Here is a 22,179-nt window from a genome sequence, read left to right as displayed (position 1 = left end):
TGTTGTTGTTTACTCATTATTGATTTTGTCTTTTAGTTTGAATAGAAATTTTAATACTATTTTCTGTAACAAAAAAAATTTATATATCATTACCAAATATATATATATATATATATTGTAAAAATGGTATAATAAAATAAAATTGAAACAAAAATCCAAAAATATATATATATATATAAATAACTTTTTTAGTTTTACCATTATAATAAATTTCTTCCACAATTACCTATTAAAAGAAAAATTTAATCTAATAATAGGAGCTACGTACAATAAGAGACTTCATACGTCCCAATCAATCGAAATGGATGGTACGTTGAATCTTGTAATTCAACACTATTAAAGTTAATCATAGAGTGTGTTTTGCAATTAGCTGATAGATAAATTGATTAGTCGGTTTGATTAGCTGATTCGATTAGTTGTTTGTATTAAAATATTTGATAAAATAGTTGTTTATACGTAAAATGATAATTAAGAATATTTTTATATTTTATTTTTAAAATATTTAGTTAATTTTTCGGTGGGTAGACTTAAAAAATTTATTATTAATTTTAAAAATTAATTTTTTTTTTATTTTAACATATTTTGTAAATAATTAATGCAAACTTATTAAAAATATATATATTATTTTCATTAGAAATAGTATAAATATAAAAGAACAAAAATCATTAGTATATGTATTTTTATTAATTTAATTTAGTTAATATGTATTTACATTAAAATTTATAATTTTAAATAAATATATTTATTTTAATAAAAATATTATGTGATATAAAATAATATATAAATTAATCAATAATACTAATATATTTATATTACATGTATTCTAAACAATTTAAACAAATTTATAAATAAAATAATTAACATATAAAAAATAATTATTTTAAATTTATAAACATGAATTTATAAGTTATTAGAAGAAAATATATCTAAAAAATTAATAAATAGTGTAATAAAAAAATATTAATATATATGAAAGAATTAATTAATTTTAAGGACAAATAAAGAATATAAAAATTAAATTGAAAAAGCTAATCTGAAAAACTGGGATATACAGTTTTTTCAAAATTAATTTTTTTGGACCCAATAAACTAATTGAAAACGCTAATTTACCAAACAGTAAAATTAGCTGGTTTAATAGTTAAAAAGCTTATCAATAAACTAAAAACTCTTGAAAAAAAAAAAAAAAAAAATTGTTTACCAAACACCATCCTAATCCTTAATAATTTTAAAAAACTAAATTAATTTAATTAATTAAAATATTAGATAACTAAGTTTTATTTGGAATATGCTGAATATAAATAATAAATCAGCACACTATCTTCTTTTCCAATTAATTGGTTGTTTTTGCTATCATTTTATTATGCTTTTGTCTTTACCTTATTTTATACATGTTAAATTATAATAAACTAGAGTGGAGTCCGTGTACTATCGCGGCATAGCTATAAATTTTATTGAATTATTAAAATTTATTTTTGTTAAGTAATAATTAAATTATTTTTAATATAAAAATTATTTGAATAAATTAAATTATTTTTAAATATAATATTTTAAATAAAAAAGTAGTCAATTATGATTTATGAAATGTATATATATATACTTCACTAAATAATATTTTTTCCGTCTCAAAAGAGATGTTTTATTTTTTTATTTTTCTCAATGTCAAAATAATTGTCTTGTTTCTTTATTTAATACGGTGGTCCCTATTTTATAACAAAATTATTCATACTTTTTCAAGCTATTGCTAATTATTACTTAACTATTTTTTAAAAAATCATTCAAAAAGGAAGAGCATTTTAATATTTTACATTTTATTTTATACTTATTTTCAATTAAATACTACTACTACTATTCATTAATTCCCGTGTCAACTTTCAACTAATCGTCTCTTCTGGGAAGTAGGGAATATGACATTTTACAAATGATTTGATTATTGTAATTTTAAATTGATTTAAAATAGAGTATTTAATTTTAATCTTATTTAAAAAATATTTTAATATAATACTATTTTATAAAAAATAAAAGTATATTTTTATTAAAATAGTACGAATAAATCATATTTAATTTTGACTTAAAATATATATATATATCTAATAAAATCAATAGTAGTAGTATATGTTTTGAGAGGGTTGTTGTATGGTTTTACTTTTTTATTTTTTGTTGTATATGTTTTATATTTATAATTTTCAAAAAAGAAAAACTTGTGCTTATGGAATGAATCAGATCTGAATTTGAATGTAAATTATGATTTAAAAGAGATAATTAAAAATTCCGAAGTAAAAAATACAAAACACACTGATTTCGGCGGCAACAACGGCGGTGATTTCTTCGGGGTCGGGGGATGAATTTGGCTAGAGCGGACAGAAATTCTGACGATGATTTGGTTGATAGAAATTGAATAAAATAAACCTGCTGATTTTGATGTCGTCGGCGGCGGTGTCGATCGGTGGTTGCGGCGTCGACTGTCGCAGGCTAGGGCGACGATGTAATTACTGGGAGATATGTTATGACGCACGGAGGAATTACAGTTTAGATTGTCATATTTTTATTTGTTAGACTGATTAGACAGGATATAAATTTGGTGGGTGGGTGGGTAGATTCGTAGAAGAAAGTAAACGTTAGTTTAAATGTAAGTAAGCTAGAAACCAAACACAAACACGTTCTTCTATAACTGCAAATTTAACTATAAATAAGTCAGGCAAAATTCTAAGGTTACATCCAATCAATCAATGGGTACTGACAGTGACACCGTCGTCTCCTCCTCCTACGACGATCTTCATCACAGTCTCAATGTCGCCGTCCTCTCCAGCCCCGGCATGGGCCACTTCATCCCGGCCCTCCTCCTAGCCAACCGCCTCGCCGCCCACCACCGCGTCAGAGTCACCCTCTTCCTCGTCGCCACCAGCGCCGCCGCCGGCCGGCCGAACCTCCCACCGCACGACCCTCTGGTTCGGATCCTCACTCTCCCGCCGGTCGACATCTCCCACCTCGTCAACCCCTCCACCCAAGTCTTCACCAAGCTCTGCCTAATGGTCCGCCAGGCCTTGCCCGCCGTCCGCGCCGCCGTCGCCGCCATGGACCCCCGCCCCGACGCCCTCATCGCCACCCACTTCGCCTACCAAGCTCTCGAAATCGCCGCCGAGTTTGGTCTCCCTAAGTACGTCTACTTTCCTTCCTCGGCCTGGTTCACCGCCTTGACCGCGTACCTCCCGGTGCTTGACCGGGAAATCGCCGGCGAGTACGTCGATCAGGCGGCGGCGCTGAGGATTCCGGGGTGTAAACCGCTCCGGACGGGGGACGTCGTGCAGCCGATGATGAACCGGAAGGAAGAACAGCACGAGGATTATGTAAGAATGGGGAAGAATATTCCATTGTTCGACGGGATCTTGTGCAATTCATGGCAAGATTTGGAGCCCGAAACTTTCCGGGCTTTCAAGGAGAACGAAGCTCTGAAATCCGTCGTGAAAATTCCGGTTTACCCCATCGGACCGCTGAGTCTGTGCAGCCATGTTGAACCGGGCGGGTCAGGTTCCGAGTTGATGACGTGGCTAGACCGGCAGCCGAGCGAGTCGGTGGTCTACGTTTCGTTCGGGAGTGGTGGGGTTTTATCAGCCGATCAAATCACCGAGCTGGCTTGGGGTTTGGAGCTGAGCCGGCAGAGGTTTCTCTGGGTGGTTCGGCCGCCGGCCGACAACGGAGGCCACGTCGACGGCGCGTTTTTTAACATGGGGAAAGCCGCCGCCGGCGGACTTGAGCTTGACTACCTACCGGACGGGTTCTCGGCCCGGACGCGGGACAGGGGAGTTGTGGTCCCGGAGTGGGCTCCGCAGGTGGAGATCCTGAAGCATCCCGGCGTCGGAGGGTTTCTGTCGCACTGCGGCTGGAATTCGTGTTTGGAGAGCGTGATGAGCGGCGCGCCGATGGTCGCGTGGCCGCTGTACGCCGAGCAGAGGATGAACGCGGCGTTCATGGCGGAGGAGGCCGGCGTGGCGGTGAGGGTTACGGCGGAGGGAGTGGTGGGGAGGTGGGAGATAGAGGAGAAGGTGAGGGCGGTGATGGAAGGGAAGACGATGAGAGAGAAGGCTAAGCAGCTGCAGAAGAGCGCCGCCGATGGGCTGCGCCGCGGCGGCGCATCGGAGGCGGCGATGCGCAGTGTGCTGGCGCGGATAGTCGGACAAAAAATGTAGCTGAGCCGAGCTAGGCAGGTAGCTGTGTTATTTCTTGTACTACTTTGACATAAAAATATATGAATAAAAATATAAAAAATTTAATAATTTATCTCGGTATAAATTATTTTAATTAATTTTAATTTCACCGATAAAAAATGAATGAAAGTGACATGAAAGTTGATCTGAATAAAATATTGCCGTGTATAATATAATACACCTGTATTATTGCAGTAAGCAATATGTTGAATTAAAATACATGGTTATGTTTCATCATACACGGCAGTGTTCCATTCCATTATATATATATACTAGAGGGGAGTTGTGCTATGCACGGGTAGTTATAAATTTTGTTGAATTATGAAAGTTAATTTTTGTTGTTAAATATATAATATTTTTAATTCATGATAAAATTTTAATATGAGAATCATTTGAATAAATTAAAATATTTTACACTATCAAGTTTTAATATTCCATATATTAGAGATTGATAGATTTATCGATTAAGTATATATACTGCAAAATTGAAATATTTTTAGCGCGGTGTTTAAGAAATAATAGTATTTGAATTACAGTGGATAGTTAAAAGTAATGTAATGACATTTTTTGTCTTGTTTTTTGGTGTAAAAGTAATGATGTAATGAAAAGTAAAGGTATTTGTGGAAAAAAGTGAGATATTTAATGAAATGTTTACTTTGTAATTGGACGTCCTAAAATAGATATATGTATACTTTCTAATTGGATGGAGGCAGTATATTAGTGGTGTCTATTAATATTTTAATAAACAATTTTTAACATTATAATTTAGTTAAAAATTATGTCGGTAAAAAATAAATAAAGCCAAAGTCAAATTTCATCTTGTCACTATCATTTTAATATAATTAAATTATAAAACAACTTCTCTATTCGGGATAATTATGCCATATTTTTTATCCATTAACTTATATATAATTTATTTATAATAAAAACGTTATTCATTCACAAATTTATTATCCTTATTTGAACAAATAATGATAAAATTTGTAACTATTTTTCTACTTACTTCACTATAATATCATTTATTTATCTTTTTAGATATTCTATCTTTTCACTAAAATACTTTTATTTTTTAGTCTTCATTTCTAGATAATATAACACAGAAAGTCTGGACGAATTCCAACCGCTGGTTCCGATACCGAAACCGTCATCGAAGTGAAACCGAAACCTGTTTTCTCACGGTTCGGTTTCGATTTTTCTTTTTTTTGAATCATGAATAGACGGTTCAATCGACGATTTTTTTATTTTTATAATGTTATTATTTTTACTTTAACACAAATTCTAATGAAAAATAGTTATATTTTAAATAAAAATATATTTATTTTCTTTGGAAACATTTTTAAAAAACAGCAAAAATAAATATTCTGATAAAAATTTCATAATTTCCAATAACTAATAATAAAAATTCTACATATACTATACAACAAAGTAATGCAACTAAATATTTTAAAAATAAAATATAAAATAGTTTTAATTGTTATTTTACATATAAACAACTAATATCAATCAATTATTTTACTAAATATTTGAACAGAAGTAGCTAATATGTTCAGCTAGTCAAACCCGCTAATAAAATTAATTATCAACTAATAACTGATTGTCAAACACCCTCAAATATATATTTTTTATCTTTTTAATTAAATTTGATATAAAATTATTAATATAAATTTGAAATAATGAGTTTTTTGGGTTTATTTATAACATAATTTTTCATAAATATTATTTTAAAAAAATATAATATATACACGTATCAAAACACTATATATAATATATACACTTTATAAAACTCAAGACAATCGATAATACAATATAAAATATTAGTAATTTTTATATTTCGATATAATTTTTCATATATCACGCAAAATTTATATTCATTCAAAAACCACAAAATGATTAAAATTATACTAAATAACTTAAAATTTATTTTTACAAATTTTATGATGTTAATATTTACTGTTTATATATGAGATATTAATTTTCTTTGATCGCGAAATTTTTATAGTATTTGACTGAAATATAATAAATGATGTATGTATTTGTATAATTTTAGTTGAGTTTTGATTTTTACAGATTTTGAGCATTGAATTTTTTAATGTATTTGTATAATTTTAGTTTTGAGTTTTGATTTTTACAGATTTTGAGCATTGAATTTTTAAATGTATTTGTAAAATTTTGAATTTTAATGATTATGTAGAATATAATGATTAAAAGTGTGTTCTTTTTTATTTTTTTTACATATTTTTTCTTTAAAAAATTATATATTACATATACTTATTATTGTTATATTTTTAATACAAGTATTTATACTTCATAAAAAAATATATTTTTTCAAACTATTTTACAAAATAAATACACCCTAAATTTTATTACAATGAAAGAAAATTGGTATAATAGTATATAATAAATAATTAAATTTAAAATAAAAAAATAAAATATTTATTATTATATTTATAAAATTAAATAATCTCCATAAATTTCTTCCCTTATTTTTTATTTTATTTTTATTTTAAATGGTGTGGCCCACATCAAATTTTAAAAACAAAAAAATTAAAATAGGACAATTGGCCGAACGTTTTCGTCTCCAAATATATAATATATAAGATATATATATATCTTGACGATGATAGAACACAACGTATGTAATGGACACAGCCGTATTTCTTTATGTTGATCTACAAATTGTCTCTTTCTTTGTGGCCAGCAACAATAGAAATTATAATTATAGACTTTGAACCATTACATATATAAGAGTTCTTCAATAATGATATAAATACGAAATAGCCACCGCTATATATAACAATTAATAAAAATAATAATTTAAAAAAAATAATAAGATTAAGAAAACGAATAAAAGAAATATGTTATATTTTATAAAATTATAGATGAACTACCAACATCTTATTGCAAATTTTACTGATGGATTAAAAAAAAAAAACAAATCATGAACGCTTTCGAAAAATTTCTACTTGATCAGACGATTAATGAAGAGATATTTTTTTAGTATTCTTCTTATGATCTTCATATTCTTCTTATGATCATTATTTCTTCATTTTTTTTTATAATCATTATTTCTTCTGCATCTGTTTTCTGTATTAAATAATCAAAGAAAAATATATTAATATAAATAAAAAGAATACAATTTTTAAAAATAAAACCAATTTTTAAAAAAAATTAAATAATTTATAAAAAAGTAAATATATATATATATAGATATACAAAATTCTAATTTTATTCATATTTTTGTTATTAGTGTCTAAATAAATCTGAATTTTATTAAATTATTTGGTATTATAACAAATTTTAATTAATTATTTAAAATTATTATGTAAAATAAAATGATTTCAAAATTATGATACGATGATTACTCATACTATGATAGTTTTACATCAAATCGATAGAAATTTAATTTCTATTCATTTTTTTTACATGAGAAGAAAAAATAAAATAAAATCTATTTCAAATAAATATTTGTACTTGAGATAGTTTATTGTAGAGCGACTAATATTTTTATAAGATTTGTTTATTGCATTAATGATATTTTATTTGATTGAGATTGTTTTAATATCTATAATAATTTTATATTTTGATATGTAATATATATCATTCATAAATCAAATAATTTTTAAATTAGCATAAATTTTATGTCATAGTAGCTATTTTTATTGTCAATAAAAAATTTCACTGTTGTAATCTATTTTATTTTATATATTAATAAATAGAAAGTAGAGTTACCATGTAAAAATTAGTTTTAGTTAAAAATATCAACATATGTATTTAAAAAAAAATAAATATATTACACAAATTCATTAATATTACCAACACAAATTCCTATATCTTATACTAAAAAATTTCACTTCAAATCAAACCATAAAACAAACAACCCTTATGTGTGTTTGGTACAGAACTTTGACAGCAGAAACATGAAAATGTTTCAATTTCTCTTATTTGTTTGAATTAGATAAATTGAAGTTGAGAAATAACTCATTTATATTTCTCATTTCATTGAAGAAAAATGATGTTACAATATATGTTTATTTTTATTTTTTTTAAAAAAAATTATATAGAATTTCAATTTTACAAAAATTACATATAATTTGATATTAAATTTTTTAATTTTTAGGATTTAAAAAAAAAAATTGTACTGAAATATAATATTACAAAATATTGTATATAATTTATAATTTTTTTTTTAAAAAAAAAAGTTACCAAAAAATATTTTTACATGAATTCTATTAAAATTCTTTTTTGTCCGATTAATTATTTATTGTTGTTTGATGCATTCACTGCATTTTTTTTTCAACTCAATTCTCTGTACTACCAAACAAACAGATGATTAATTCTCATTCTCCACTCAATTAATTTTCTCTGCAATTATATTCTATTCTAATTTCTTTACAATTTCATTCTTGTACCAAACGAATGGTGAGTAAAATGAATAAGAAATAAGTAAAATGAATGGAGAACAAGAAATAAATTTGTAAAAATAAAAAGTAAAATGAAATAGATAGGAAGTGAATACGAAATTAAATATAAAATTAGAAAAATAATTTAATATATGGAAAATGAATAAGAAATTAACAGTGTATATAAGGAGTGAATAGAAAAATAAATTATACAATATCTATTTTCTTTAAAAAAAAAACCAAAATATATATTATACTATTTATATAATGTGTATACTGTATATCTTATATATATATTATATATTTATATATTACATGTTTTTATTTTAAATTTTTAATTAAGAAACATGGATTTTATTGCATGTTATTAATATGCAATACTTTCTCTCTTTTGATATATCAATTTTTAAGTGATCTTAAAATATTAATTATTATATTATTTAAATTATTATATAAAAAAATGACAAAAATATTTATATTAGTTTTTTATAATATATATTTGTGCAAAAATTATATAATAATAATTTTAATGTTAAATACAACAAAAGCCTAACAAAGAGATTATAACATATTTTTGTTAACGTTTTTATTATTTTAGTATTTATTCAAAAAAATCACACCAATTTCTAAACACCACAAAATTGAAAACAAAAAAGACACTATTAAAATATATAAACTCATGAACATGACCGTAAAATAATAAATTCAATCATTTTACGAACATAACAACCTGCAAACTATGATATCAGTAAGTCCTATCGTAGCTAAGAGAATGCCAACACTTAGAGGACATATATATATAAGAGTTACGGCGACAGTGATGAGGAAAAACAAATAACAATTTCGGGTATAGTTTCCATACTATGTATCCCGGGCAAGAATGAATCGAGGCAGAAAAAGAGAAAAGCACAACTTTTCACATGAACAAAATGAATTAAAGATTATGTTTGCTCCTCAACCACAAGATAAACAAAAACCCGAAGCTAACTAAATACAAAATGATTGATCTGAGTTCCAAAAACATGATAACTGAGAATAATATCTCCTCATGTAAATCAAGTAGTGCATCCTTCCCACGAGACTAATTTAAAAAGAATAAATAACTTCCAGGCAATGGTGTACCATGCATTTTATGTCATAAACTTCTTGCTGTCGATGTCACTCCGCTGCTCTCCCCTTGATTTAAGTGCAAGTTTTGTAAGCTCTGAATACACGCAGAAGATTATGGCATTAGGATCCACATAATGCCAGAGAAAGAAAGAGAAAACAACAAAGTAATACAGCATATGAAGTTTTTAAGCATGTTATTCGCATAAGCAGTAAGCATATGGAACCCTGGAATTTCAAATTAAGGTGTTTAGATTAACCTTAGATGCAAGTCTAGTGCTTGCACTTGGTGACGATTCCCGCTAAAGAATGTCTAGTACAGTGGCTACTTACCGAGCTGAAAAAAAAAATTACAATCTTTATTTCCTGAGATTAGAGCAGAACTTGCTTCTTTAAACACAGATTTTGTTCACCAAAGTGGATATATGAACCAGAAGGTCATTATTTTACACTGCATCCATAGAACCTATTTATTTAGTCATGCTGGCATCCATTATAAAAGGATGACAGAGTTCACAGAATTGTTCACATCCCTGAGTTTTATTAAGCAGTAACCAAAGGTAGGTTATTTGACTAATGGAAGGCGAAGAAGCTTAGGGAAACAAGAGCCACAGATGGAATGCAGCATTGGTAGTTCGATCTTTAAAGGAAATGAAAATGGGCAATTGGGAACGTAATAGAACATTCCTGCTTACGGCTTCTCATCCTTATATATGGGTTTCTAATGAGCCACGGCATTGAAAATTCAAGTAGAACCAAGCTAGCACATTGATGACCAAGGTGACACGTGTATTTTAGGGATGATTGTTAATAAGTAGTGGTTGTCAACTAACTAGAAGGGAATTCGATCGGTCACTGGATAAACCTCATGTTCTTGTTAGGCATAAGTAAGAATTTCTTTTCCTCCTCGAAAACCTGAGATTCTCACTCAGAAATGAAGCCTAAAGAGTGCACAATAGATAGGGAAACAATAGCTATAGAACAAAACTAACCTAATTAATATTAAACCACAAACGCCATCCTGAGGTTGTTGGGAATATTAAACATTTAGAAAATGTAATATAATAAGCGCCCCACTAAGACTAAAGATTATGGCGAGGGCTAGTCATAATTGTTGCCAACTACTTGATTAAAACATTCTACTACTCTAGGCATATTTCATTTTAATGCCAACATATCCTTGAACATTCAAAGAGTTGATAGTTCACCTCACTATAACTACCACAATTGTATTGATCAATTTACACCAAAACAATGTTTTTTAAGTAGCTATGTTTCTGTCAACATTTCAATATCATCAATCACGGTTACATAGAGGCCCATGTTGGTTGTGCACAAATCACCAAGATTTCATCTAAACCTTTTTGCAACTAGATTTCATATTTAATTGGGGAGCCTTATTGCATAATCATCACCTACGCATCAACATCTCACTTTTCCCTCAAGTGGCAGAATAAATTAGGTAATTGCAATTATTCGAAATCCCATTTATAAGCTTTTAACAATTCCCACTGATCAAGATAAAACTGAGATGAGTCCCCAAAGCTTGAATCTTACACGAGACAAAAACCTAGCCAACTACACATTTGAGGGTTGAGCTCACAATCTTTTTTAGCATATCAACTCCCCCGAACTACCAGATCAATAACTGTTTTTAGGGATTACAAATCTCTAACCCAGAATTCATTTCTAGCCATTTACCCCTCCATATCAAACAATTAAGGGTAACTTTTTATAGCAGGAATTCTTGGCATATGATAGAGACCCCCACATTTCCATTAAACTACTACACAATTAATTGGCTTTTCAAATTAGTAGAGTTTTAAACTGATGTCTCAATCAGATACACCAATTATAAACAGCTACAATCAAAATATAAATTTAAGGCAAAGATACTCACCAACGACAAAGAAGAATGCTGAGAAGGTAGATCGAGCATGAGGTAGCGAGTGGACATCCGAGCGATCTCTGCAATGGCAGCCTCCCTGATTTCAGGCACCTCGCTCGTCAAATCCTCGAAGGCAGCCACAAAAGCCTCCTGCCAAAATCCCCCCAATCGCGCCCTCTGGTTGTTAGCGTACACGTCCCACATGTGCCTCACCAGCTTCTCCCTCTCCTCCATTTCCTAATTTGGGGAAAAGAAAACGCCATCAGAAATCATTCAAACCCTAGTTCCAAGGACAGGCGCGAATCAGATAGCGAAGGTGAGCGGAAGAATCATATATTACAAGGACGTCGAGATCCTGGGAGACACGGGACATATAATCGTTGTCGAATCGATTTTTCAGATCTCCAGCTGACCACCGGAGAGTCACGGTGCCGGTGAGCATCGACCAGAACGCCAGCAACAAAATCGCGGCGAGCGCCCAAAACTTGTAGCGGCCGCGGCCGAGAATTCCGGACGAATCCGAGGAGCTGTCCTTTCTGTGGATCGCCGAGGAAGATGACAGAATCGAGGAGGATGTGGGCGTGGATACGGGGAGCACGTCATCATCCTTCATATCGAATCAGATGAATCGTGAGAGAAAGCAACAGAAATCCAATGTCGGAGCTCCGGAATCAATGGCGGCGTCGATCTCAACCATGGAGCGGCGATTTTCCGGCGAATGAATGTGAAGGCGGTGAGTGTGTGGATTATTGTGCAAAGTGTAGGCCACCGCAACCAAATGGCAGTGCCGGCCGGGACTCTCAACGTAAATTAAATAATTTAAATATTATATATATTATAATTAGTAGATAATTAAAAATATATTAGTTAAAATAATTATTTTATAATATAAATAATTATAAATTAAAATTAAAATAACTAATTAGTTTTATTAAAATTTTAAAAAAATAAATTTTAAAAATTTAAAATTAGATTAAAATGCATAATTATTTTTTTTTTAAAAAAATAATATGGCATATAAGACGGACATGAACTATAATGTTGACCTGGTATGTGGGATGAGGGAGTATATCATTTAATGGTTAGATTTCATTAATAATAATTAATTTTGGAGCGTAATAATAAAAATTATATATATATTATATCGTTTAGGACGCCTAAGTATAAATTGTTGTTTGTATTTTTTTTCTTATAAAGAATATTATTATTCACCTAAAATAATAATAATATTTTGTTGTCCGTATTTGAGAAATTGCTTAATTGTGTATAAAAGTAATGGTATACAGTTAGATTTTGTAATAAAAATGATCAATTATTTATTAGGAAAAAAATTAATTTTCATCTCAATATAATTAAAATTTATCAATAAACAATTTCAATCAATTTGGTCCCAAAGTTGAAAAATAATAGAAATTGATGACGTTGACATAAAGGAGGTGACGCAATGTACCATTATACACGGCTATGTATATTTCATATATAATTATATATGACCCTGTTATTACACGGTCATGTATAATTTTGTACGGCGGTGTACATTTATGTTTTAGTTTAAAATTTTATTTTTTGTTATATTTTTTAAAAAAAAAATAATTTTGAATTAAAATAGTTGATATAGTTAAAATGGACAATATCAATAGTAATCATAATATAATTAAAGTTTATCAATTTTAATCCAAATATAAAAATTTATAAGATGTATTCTTTTGAAATATTTTATCTAAATTTTATTATTCATAAATAAAATTTATCTTGCAAACATCCAATTATACAACTATTTTTTAATTTTGTATATTATAGTAGTATTAAAAATTAATTTATTATTTCAATACATTGGATGTTAATAAGAGAAAAAATTTTGGTAAATAGTAGTATAATTTTAGACAAAATCTTTCTAACATACTCGATAAATATTTATATTTGAACTAAAATTTATACATTTTAATTATATTATGATTATTATTGATTTTATTTTTTTCATTTTAACTATATCAACTATTCTAAATTCAAAAACGAAATATATTAAAAAATAACAAAAAATAAAATAAAATTTTAGACCAAAACATAAAAGTATACGGCCTTGTAAAATTATACATGGTCGTGTAACAATATGGCCATATATAATTATACACTGAAATATATATGGTCTTGTAACAATATGACCCTGTATAATTGTACATGATCGTGTAATAACATGATCATGTATAATTATACAATGTAATATACATGGCCATGTAACAATATAGTCGTGTATAATTATACATGACCGTGTAATAGCATGATCATCTATAATTATACACTGAAATATACATGATCACGTAACAACATAGTTGTATATAATTGTACATTACCGTGTAATAATATAACTATGTATAATTATAGACTTAAATATACATGGCCGTATAATTGTACATGACCGTGTAATTTTGAAGTGATCTGCCACGTCACCTCCGTTGTTGTGTCCTCGTCAGCAACCAAAATTAATTGAAATTATTTATAATATAACCAAAATTGATTGAATTGTTTATAATGAAATTAAAATTGATTGAATTTTTTATATTAAAACCAAAATCAATAAATTTTGATTATATTGGAACCAAAATTAATTTTTTCCCTATTTATCATTACTTGTATCCTTCTTGAGAAATGTACTTTAGCACTCCCTCAATTCTTTCAATCAAAATATAGTAATATCTTTTCTTCTACAAAAAGCTCAAAATCTAACCTCCCATATGACATTCAAGAAAGTCAAAAAGTTCTAAACTCATTATGTATGCAAACCAACCAATTCTCCATATTACAGTGAAAAGTTACAATGGGGAATCAATTCAATGTTTGATAAAACATTCAAATGTTAGAAACTAAAACTAATCATACAACTCAATCCAATATGCATCAGAAACAACAATCACAATCAAATGGGCATAGAGTGGTACCTCCTGCGTCCGCCTTCCCAATTCCCAACTCGGCCTCGGAATAAATGGATAATCCATCTGCAGTTTTCTTCCTCGATCGAGATGTGGAATCACCAAATGCAAACTCATGGGAGGATTTTCTTCTTTCACTCTTCGCACCCTTTCCCCTACCTGACTTTTCATGCGATTTTGGATTCCCAGTTGATGCTTGAGATTTTTTTATTGTATTGGTGTCTTTACCCTCCTTTTCAGGTCCTTCCCTTTTCTTTTTGGCGAAAATTTCATCAATCTCACTTCCCATTCTTTTGCGTTTTGGAGATGATTTACTCGGCTCCACTACAGGTTGTTCATTTGGATCCTTGAAGTTGTTCATTTTCGCTTTTATCTTCTTCATCTTAAGCTCCTGCTGCAACTGAAGTAGCAGAGGTTAGAGTTATACTTGAGGCAATTGAGTAATGGAGGAGGAGATTGAATTGAGACAGCCTCAACTTTGATTAGGCAGGACGAGAGGAAACTGAACAGAGATAGGAGAAAGTAACAAATGAAAGATACACAGATTGTATCAGCATGAGTTGGAGAGATTAATGTATGAATCAATAGCAATTTATATTCTTCTAACACAACTCATCCACAAGCATACTATCGGAGAACAGATCTTAAATTCTAAAAAGAGATGAACAAAGCCGTGATTTGAATTAAGCAGCATTTATAACGGGAAACATGCTTTACCAATTTAAATGCCTTGTCCAACTTCACCAATTGAGGCCGTGATTTTTTCTTCGGGTCCCTTCTGTAATTGTAGCCATTTCATCCCAACTGGATCATTACAAGAACTCATTACCAGAATCACACATGTAATAATTGTAATATCAAAATGTGTTCACACAAACATACAAAGACTTACAGGATTCTCCCATAACTCAGTATGTATAGTATGTTCAAATAGATTTAAAACCAAATTTTTGAATATAACCAAAAGAGCATTAACATATACATATATATATATATATACATGAAAATTGTCCCGGCATCAGAAAACACAAACAAAACTCTCATCCCTAGCACACCACAATAACCAGAGTTTGGTTCAATCAACTAATTGGTGGTGTCAATACGGGCTACGAGCATGCTAGCCCAACCCGCCACCCAATGCAACCCACACAGGTTTGAGAGGGCTGGCGAAGCGACAGCAATGGCGGGCTAACATTTACTAGAGTCCACCCCAATCCATCAGCAGGAGTGGCAGCTAGGCAACCAATACACAGGTTTTTTTGCAGTTTAAAAGTATATATATTAAAATTATAAAGTGTAATAAGCAATATGTGAACACAAACATATTTACATAGACACTAACTTTTGGCATTATCATCGTCCGTAAATTTTTCAAAAAATCATCACATGAAACAACTTTTCAGAATCGAATATAATTGCATAGTAAATTTCAAATAATAATTTTCAAAAATACTTATATACCTCAACACATTGTTTCAGTAAGGTTTATTCATCAACATAAACATGGGTTTTTTTTTTTCGAAGTCTCACAACTTTTAAATACACACATAATCTAAAGCAATCTTAATTTCCTTCAAGTTAACCCTCGATAATATAATCTATGAAGTGGATGATTTCAATTCAATGAATGAATGAATAAAATGCAAACAGTATTTGAAACCATGCCAGCATACAAATGATCGGAAAAGGCACAGAAGAACCAAAACATGGAATTTATACAAGAGAAACAAAAGGTGGTCCGATGCCACCATAACAGAAAGCTCTGAACCAAAAAAACAGAAGAAAAAATAAACCTTATTGTCAGACTGAAATAGGATACGACGGCGACGGCGCTGAAGATGAAGATGAAGGCGACGGTGACGGAAACGGCGAGCGAAGACAAATACGAAGACAAAATGTAACAGGAGAGGCAAAGACGAAAGCCGGGGCGGAGAAGAAGGCTGCTGCGGCAGGAGGAGAAGAAGAAGAAGAATTGGGAAGGGGAGAGACGGCGGCCGGTTTAGGGTTGATTTTTTTTTATTACTATTATTATTGTATAGAGTATAATTTAAGATATATATATATATATTTTAAAAAATAATAATAAGTAAAATTAATAAATTAAAATTAAAATTAATTAGTGATATAAGAAGTTGTCACTCTAAATTTTATATTTATAATTTTTTTAATTTTAATTAAAATAATTTATTTTTTTAATTTAATTTATAATTTTTTTAATTATATAATAATACTCTCGTTTTTTATTAAAATGATATAATATAATAAAATATAATTAATTATTTTATATTTTAAAAATATTGATGATACAAATTAAAATATAAATTATTACATAGGTTCGTCTAGATCGGTAAGTTTTTTACTTTTATTTTTAAAAAAAAATATTTAGTTAAAATTATTATTTTATTTTTTTAATAATAATAATAAATATAATATTATAATATAATATAAAAATAATTAATTTATATATTATATTCTAATAAAAAGTATATATAATTATATATTATTTAATTTAGATGTCACTCCCTTCGTCTCAAATACTATGTCCACGTTGCCGTTTCTGTCCGTCCCATATACCATGTCACTTTCTTTTTTTGGAAAATGATTACACACTTTAATCTTTTTTTAAATTTTTAAAATTTTTTTTTAATTTTAATTAAACTAATTAGTTATCTTAATCTTAATTTATAATTATTTATATTACAGAATAATTATTTTCACTAATACATTCTTAATTATCTACTAATTACCTTCTTCCTAAAATACCGTGTCTACAGTGTAGCAAATACGGTATCTGGGACGGAGGGAATATTACTTTAATTATAATTCAAAATTATAATTAAAATACCAAATTTAAAATTTAAAAAGTATCTACATTTTTTAAAAAAATACAAATCAATGTAATTTTTTTTTTATTTTTCATAAAACAATTATGCTTCAATAGTATACTCAATTGTTAGGAATTTTATTCTCAAATATGAAACGGCGAAGTGTGCAAAATAGATTGCACTTTAATACCAGAATATTTGTTATATATTGTGTTTTGGCCCACACATATATATGCACTCTTTTTTGGGTTAACATACAATTTCTATTTTATGCAAATATTTAAACATCGTATCAAAACCTATTTTTCTTTTGAGATAGACATATCTATTAATCCTTATTGCTTTTGCCGTCAACGCCAGCGCGTGGCAGCCGCATGCGCCTGTGACGCAGATCGACGTTGTATCCCTTAGACAACCGCCGGCTTATCTCCGTGTCCGGCGGTTTTAGGCCGCCGTCTCCTGCTTCGATCCCCGATATCCTAGTATGATCGGTTTTGCCATCTGACTTGAATTTATTTTGCAACTGTTACTGGGTTGGCTTGCCCAGTCTGATTTTCTGCACGATTCTTTTGCGCGCACTATACTATTCTTGATTTTCTCGATTCATAGTATAACTCTTAATGTGGATCATGTAAACGCTTTTGGAATTACTGTTATTTTTTATAGTGATAATTATGATTTGTAGGCTGAATCCATGAAGAGTTTCTTGATTGGTAAAAGATTATGATGCTATGTTACTGGTGACTTTTCTGCACCAGAATGTTGTCACTTCTATGGCGCCCCTCAACAATAAGGATTTCACGGACTATCGAAATACCTCTTCAAAATCCATTTTCAGATTCAACTTCTCCGCATGGACACTGCCAAGAAAGCTTGGGATTATTTGCAGCATTGATATCATGTCACTGGAGACATGCATTTTTATCAGCTTATAGGGTCATTGAATGCACTGACACATGACTCGCGCCAAGATATGAATGAGTTCATCTTTACTATACAGTCTATGTGGGATCGCATTGATGAGGCCGACATACAGATTGAGCATTTTCGGTTGATTCAGCTTTTGATGAAGCTTGGTCCAGAATATGAATCTGTGCGTACTTCTTTGCTTCATCTTCATCCCTTGCCTTCAAAAGAAACAACGATGAAAGAGATTTTGTTTTAGGACACCCGCCTCAAGATGTTCAAGGCTATTGCTCTTGATTCGGCTTTGGCAGTTCTCTTTTCTACTCCTCATCGCAGAGATAATCGCAAGGGTGCCCGACCACCGCAGTCTGATAAATGTCGCAGTTGCCCGAATGTTGATCATCTTTATATCTATTGCCCTAAGGTTGAGTGTCACTACTGTAATCAGAAAGGTCACATCTGTCCGCATTGTCCCAAGAATCCCAAGGCTGGTCAGTCCTCTTCTTGCTCTTCCTCTACCATTGTTGTTGCCACTAGCGTATCACAGTCGCCTCAACCGCCTCCCACTCTTGAGAAGCTACGTCACATGCTCACTCAGGTTTATCAATTCATCCTTCATTAGCCTCGACATCAGGTAACAACACATAGTATATTGATTTTGTCTGTTGTAACCACATGACACCTGACCCTCGCCTTTTACATTCCTCCCAACCCGTCACCCCATCCCTCTCATACTTACCGTTGATGGCACCTCCATGCGCATTACCCATACTGGCCATATATCGTCCCCCAACGTTGATGATGTTTATGTCATTCCCAAATTAGCCTAAACTTTGCGTCTGTTGGTCAGTTGGTTGAGCTGGATTTTATTGTAAATTTTTCATCTTCTGGTGTGCATATTCAGGACACGCAGACGGGTCAGATACTTAGGACGGGTCGCAAGGCAGGCCGCCTATTTGAGCTTGACTACCTTTGCACTTTCGCCAGACACCATCTCTTTCCGCTGCAATCTCTTATTCCTCTTCCTATTACTGGCACCTCAGACTTGGTCATGCCTCCCTATCTAAACTCATGTCTTTTACAAATACAGGTGTTTTAGACACAGTTCGTTTTGAGTCTTTTGATTGCTTGCATTGTAAACTTGGAAAACAACAAGTTTTACCTTTTTTGAGTAACTTGTTTATTGTTGATAAACCTTTTTCATTAGTACATTCTGATATTTGGGGGCCCTTTCTTGTTGCTACTTTTACTTGGATTTACTTTATATGCAAGCGGTCTGAACTTGCTTCCATTTACTCTGCATTCGCTAAAATGGTGCAAACTCAATTCTCGTGTCAAATTCGGACTCTTCGCACTGACAATGCCCTCGAATATAATGATTATGCCTTTCTTAATTTTTTGTCCACCCAAGGTATTCTTGTCCAGCGTTCTTGTCCCTACACATCTCAACAAAATGGTAGGGCAGAACGCAAGCATCGTCATATTTTAAACACAGTTCGAGTCATGTTGTTATCTGCGAGTTGTCAAGATCGGTTCTGGGGCAAGGCTGTTCTTATTGGTGACACAAGAACTGAGTTTGCACCATTTTAGCGAATGCAGAGTAAATTAAAGCAAGTTCAGACCGCTTACCCTTCTATGTCATTCATGATACCATACCTTTTGAAAAGTTTTTCCGCCAAGTACCTGATTAGTCTCATCTTCATCTTTTTGGTTGTGTCAGCTTTGTTCATCTTCCTCCTCATGAACGTAACAAATTATAACCACGCACCCGTCTGTGTTGTTTTCTTGGGTATGGGATAGAACATAAAGGTTATCAATGTTGGGATCTTGTGTCGAATCGTCTACGTATCTCTCGGGATGTTACTTTTTTTAAGTATAAGTTCTTTTCCTCTGAGTCTAAATTTTTCATTCCCTTTAAGTCAAAGTCCCCGTTCTTTGTTCTCGATTCCTCTCTTCCTCTTGCAGGTCCCGAACTCCCTTTTGTTCCTGTTCTGGATTCTTCTCCCCCTCCTGCAGGTCCCGAACCCCCGTTTGTTTCTGTTTTGGATTCCTCTCATCCTCCTACAGGTCTTGAACCCCCGTCTGTTCCTGCTGGTCTGTCTGATGTTGATCCATCCCCACCAACTGACCTTCCTTCGCCTCCTGAGCATGTGCCCGACCCTCCGGAAATTTCAGTTCCTACCGCCACTGAACGACGACCCATCCGTGTAAGTCGTCATCCCTCTCATCTACTAGATTATTATTGTTTTTTTGTCATTTTATCTCACCATGAACCCAGGGCCTTTCGTGAGGCGAACTGTGATCCTTTGTGGCGCGATGCTATGTCTGAGGAATTGCAGGCTCTTGAGAAGACTTGCACGTGGGATATCATCGATCTCCCTCATAGCAAGAAACCTATTAGTTGCAAGTGGGTGTACAAAATCAAAACTCACTCCAATGGTTCTGTTGAGCGCTACAAGGCTCGCCTTGTAGCCAGGGATTTTTCGCAGGAGTATGGTATTGATTGTGAGGAGACATTTGCTCCAGTTGCTCGTTTGACATCTGTCCGTTCTCTCCTTGCTGTTGTCGTTGTTCGATGTTGGCAATTATTACAGTTTGATGTGAAGAATGCGTTTCTTCATAGAGATTTGTCTGAGGAAGTCTACATAACCCCTCCACCTGGCTCAGATTTTTCAGCGAAGGTATGTCAACTGCACTGTGCCCTTTATGGACTGAAATAGGCGCCCTGAGCTTGGTTCGCCAAGTTTAGTGTTGCGTTCCTTCAGTATGGCTTTTCTGCATCTCCCTATGACTATGCTCTCTTTATTCGCCGTTTTCCTGCCGGGATCATTATTCTCTTGTTGTATGTCGATGACATGGTTATTACCGACGACAATATTTCTGGTATATCCGATCTACAAATCTACCTTCATCGACACTTTGACATGAAGAGTCTTGGTCAACTCCGTTATTTTCTCGAACTTGAGATTTCTGACGCTCCAGATGGCATATATCTATCTCAGATGAAATATGCATATGATCTCATATCTCGTTCATGTCTGACTGATAGCCAGATTGCATCCACCCCTCTCGAGGGGAACTACGGACGTGCTCCTTTCGACGGCACTCCACTAGAGGATCCCTTCCGCTATCGGAAGTTCGTGGGATCCCTGATATACTTAACGGTCACTCGCCCTGACATAGCTCATGTGTTTCATGTTGTTGCTCAATTCATGACTAATCCTCAGACAGTTCACAATGATGATGTGTTGCGCATCCTTCGTTATGTCAAGGGAACACTCCTACACAGTCTTCATTTTTCTTCTGACTCTCCATTGGTTCTTGCAGGTTTCTCTGATGCTGAATGGGCAGGTGATCCGATTGATCGTTGCTCTATTACATGTTATTGTTTTTTTCTTGGGAGTTTCCTTGTTTCTTGGCGCAACAAGAAACATACTCTCGTTTATCGCTCCAGTGCAGAGTCAGAGTATCGTGCTCTTGCGGATTCAACTTCAAAGTTCCTTTGGCTTCGTCGGCTTTTTTCTAATCTCGGGGTTCGTCGGCCTTCTTCCACTTCTCTCAATTGTGACAGCACGAACGCAATTCAAATCTCCCAAAATGATGTCTTTCACGAGCGCACCAAGAATATTGAGATTGATTGTCACTTTGTTCGTCAGCATGTTCTTGTAGGCACTATTAATCTATCTTCTGTCTCTTCCGAGGATCAGACTGCGGATATCTTCACCAAGTCTCTCTTCAAAGGCCGGTTCTCCACATTGTTGAGCAAACTCAAGTTGGTTTCTACTTTATTACCTTGAGTTTGAGGGGGGTGTTAGCATATTGTTATATATTGCCTTTTGGGCCCCACGTATATATGTTTATATATATGCACTTTCTTTTTAGGTTAACATAAAAATTTTATTTTCCGCAAATATTCAAACAAAA

At 31.9% G+C, this 22,179-nt stretch overlaps 2 protein-coding genes and 1 long non-coding RNA gene across 4 annotated transcripts; 1 reads left to right on the top strand and 2 right to left on the bottom strand.

Annotated features, from left to right (window-relative positions):
- The first annotated feature begins 2,606 nt into the window (after window positions 1-2,606).
- LOC127240681 (anthocyanidin 3-O-glucosyltransferase 5-like) lies at window positions 2,607-4,273 on the top strand. The gene has a single exon (XM_051259483.1). It carries the CDS (start codon window positions 2,727-2,729, stop codon window positions 4,182-4,184), a length of 1,458 nt encoding a protein of 485 aa, XP_051115440.1. The 5' UTR covers window positions 2,607-2,726; the 3' UTR covers window positions 4,185-4,273.
- Window positions 4,274-9,468: 5,195 nt separating this feature from the next.
- Window positions 9,469-12,386, bottom strand: LOC127240045 (uncharacterized). Of its 2 annotated transcripts, XR_007836290.1 has the most exons (4): window positions 11,938-12,386; window positions 11,610-11,834; window positions 9,970-10,046; window positions 9,469-9,806 (listed from the first exon to the last, which is right to left on the bottom strand). XR_007836290.1 is itself a non-coding variant. In XM_051258468.1 (3 exons), the coding sequence occupies exons 1-3, from the start codon at window positions 12,208-12,210 to the stop codon at window positions 9,738-9,740; spliced, it is 567 nt and encodes a 188-aa protein (XP_051114425.1). In that variant the 5' UTR covers window positions 12,211-12,386; the 3' UTR covers window positions 9,469-9,737. The 2 variants fall into 2 exon arrangements, 1 of the variants encoding a protein (XP_051114425.1); XM_051258468.1 differs by lacking the exon at window positions 9,970-10,046.
- A 2,346-nt stretch (window positions 12,387-14,732) lies between these two features.
- Window positions 14,733-16,541, bottom strand: LOC127240082 (uncharacterized). The gene is made up of 3 exons (XR_007836292.1): window positions 16,318-16,541; window positions 15,242-15,328; window positions 14,733-14,924 (listed from the first exon to the last, which is right to left on the bottom strand). It is a non-coding gene; the product is annotated as an uncharacterized LOC127240082 (long non-coding RNA).
- Between the last annotated feature and the right edge of the window lie 5,638 nt (window positions 16,542-22,179).

The sequence above is a fragment of the Andrographis paniculata genome, unplaced genomic scaffold (assembly GCF_009805555.1).
Source record: "Andrographis paniculata isolate CXL003 unplaced genomic scaffold, ASM980555v1 Contig79END, whole genome shotgun sequence".
NCBI classification, from domain to species: Eukaryota; Viridiplantae; Streptophyta; class Magnoliopsida; order Lamiales; family Acanthaceae; genus Andrographis; species Andrographis paniculata.
This window is presented reverse-complemented; position numbering and strand designations above follow the sequence as displayed.

Coding starts and splice junctions, on each gene's coding strand:
- LOC127240681 (XM_051259483.1), top strand. CDS start 2,727: ATGGGTACTGACAGTGACACCGTCGTCTCCTCCTCCTACGACGATCTT.
- LOC127240045 (XM_051258468.1), bottom strand. CDS start 12,210: ATGAAGGATGATGACGTGCTCCCCGTATCCACGCCCACATCCTCCTCG. Junction 11,835..11,937: donor CCCAGGATCTCGACGTCCTT/GTAATATATGAT, acceptor TCCCCAAATTAG/GAAATGGAGGAGAGGGAGAA. Junction 9,807..11,609: donor AGCATTCTTCTTTGTCGTTG/GTGAGTATCTTT, acceptor GCGTGTATTCAG/AGCTTACAAAACTTGCACTT.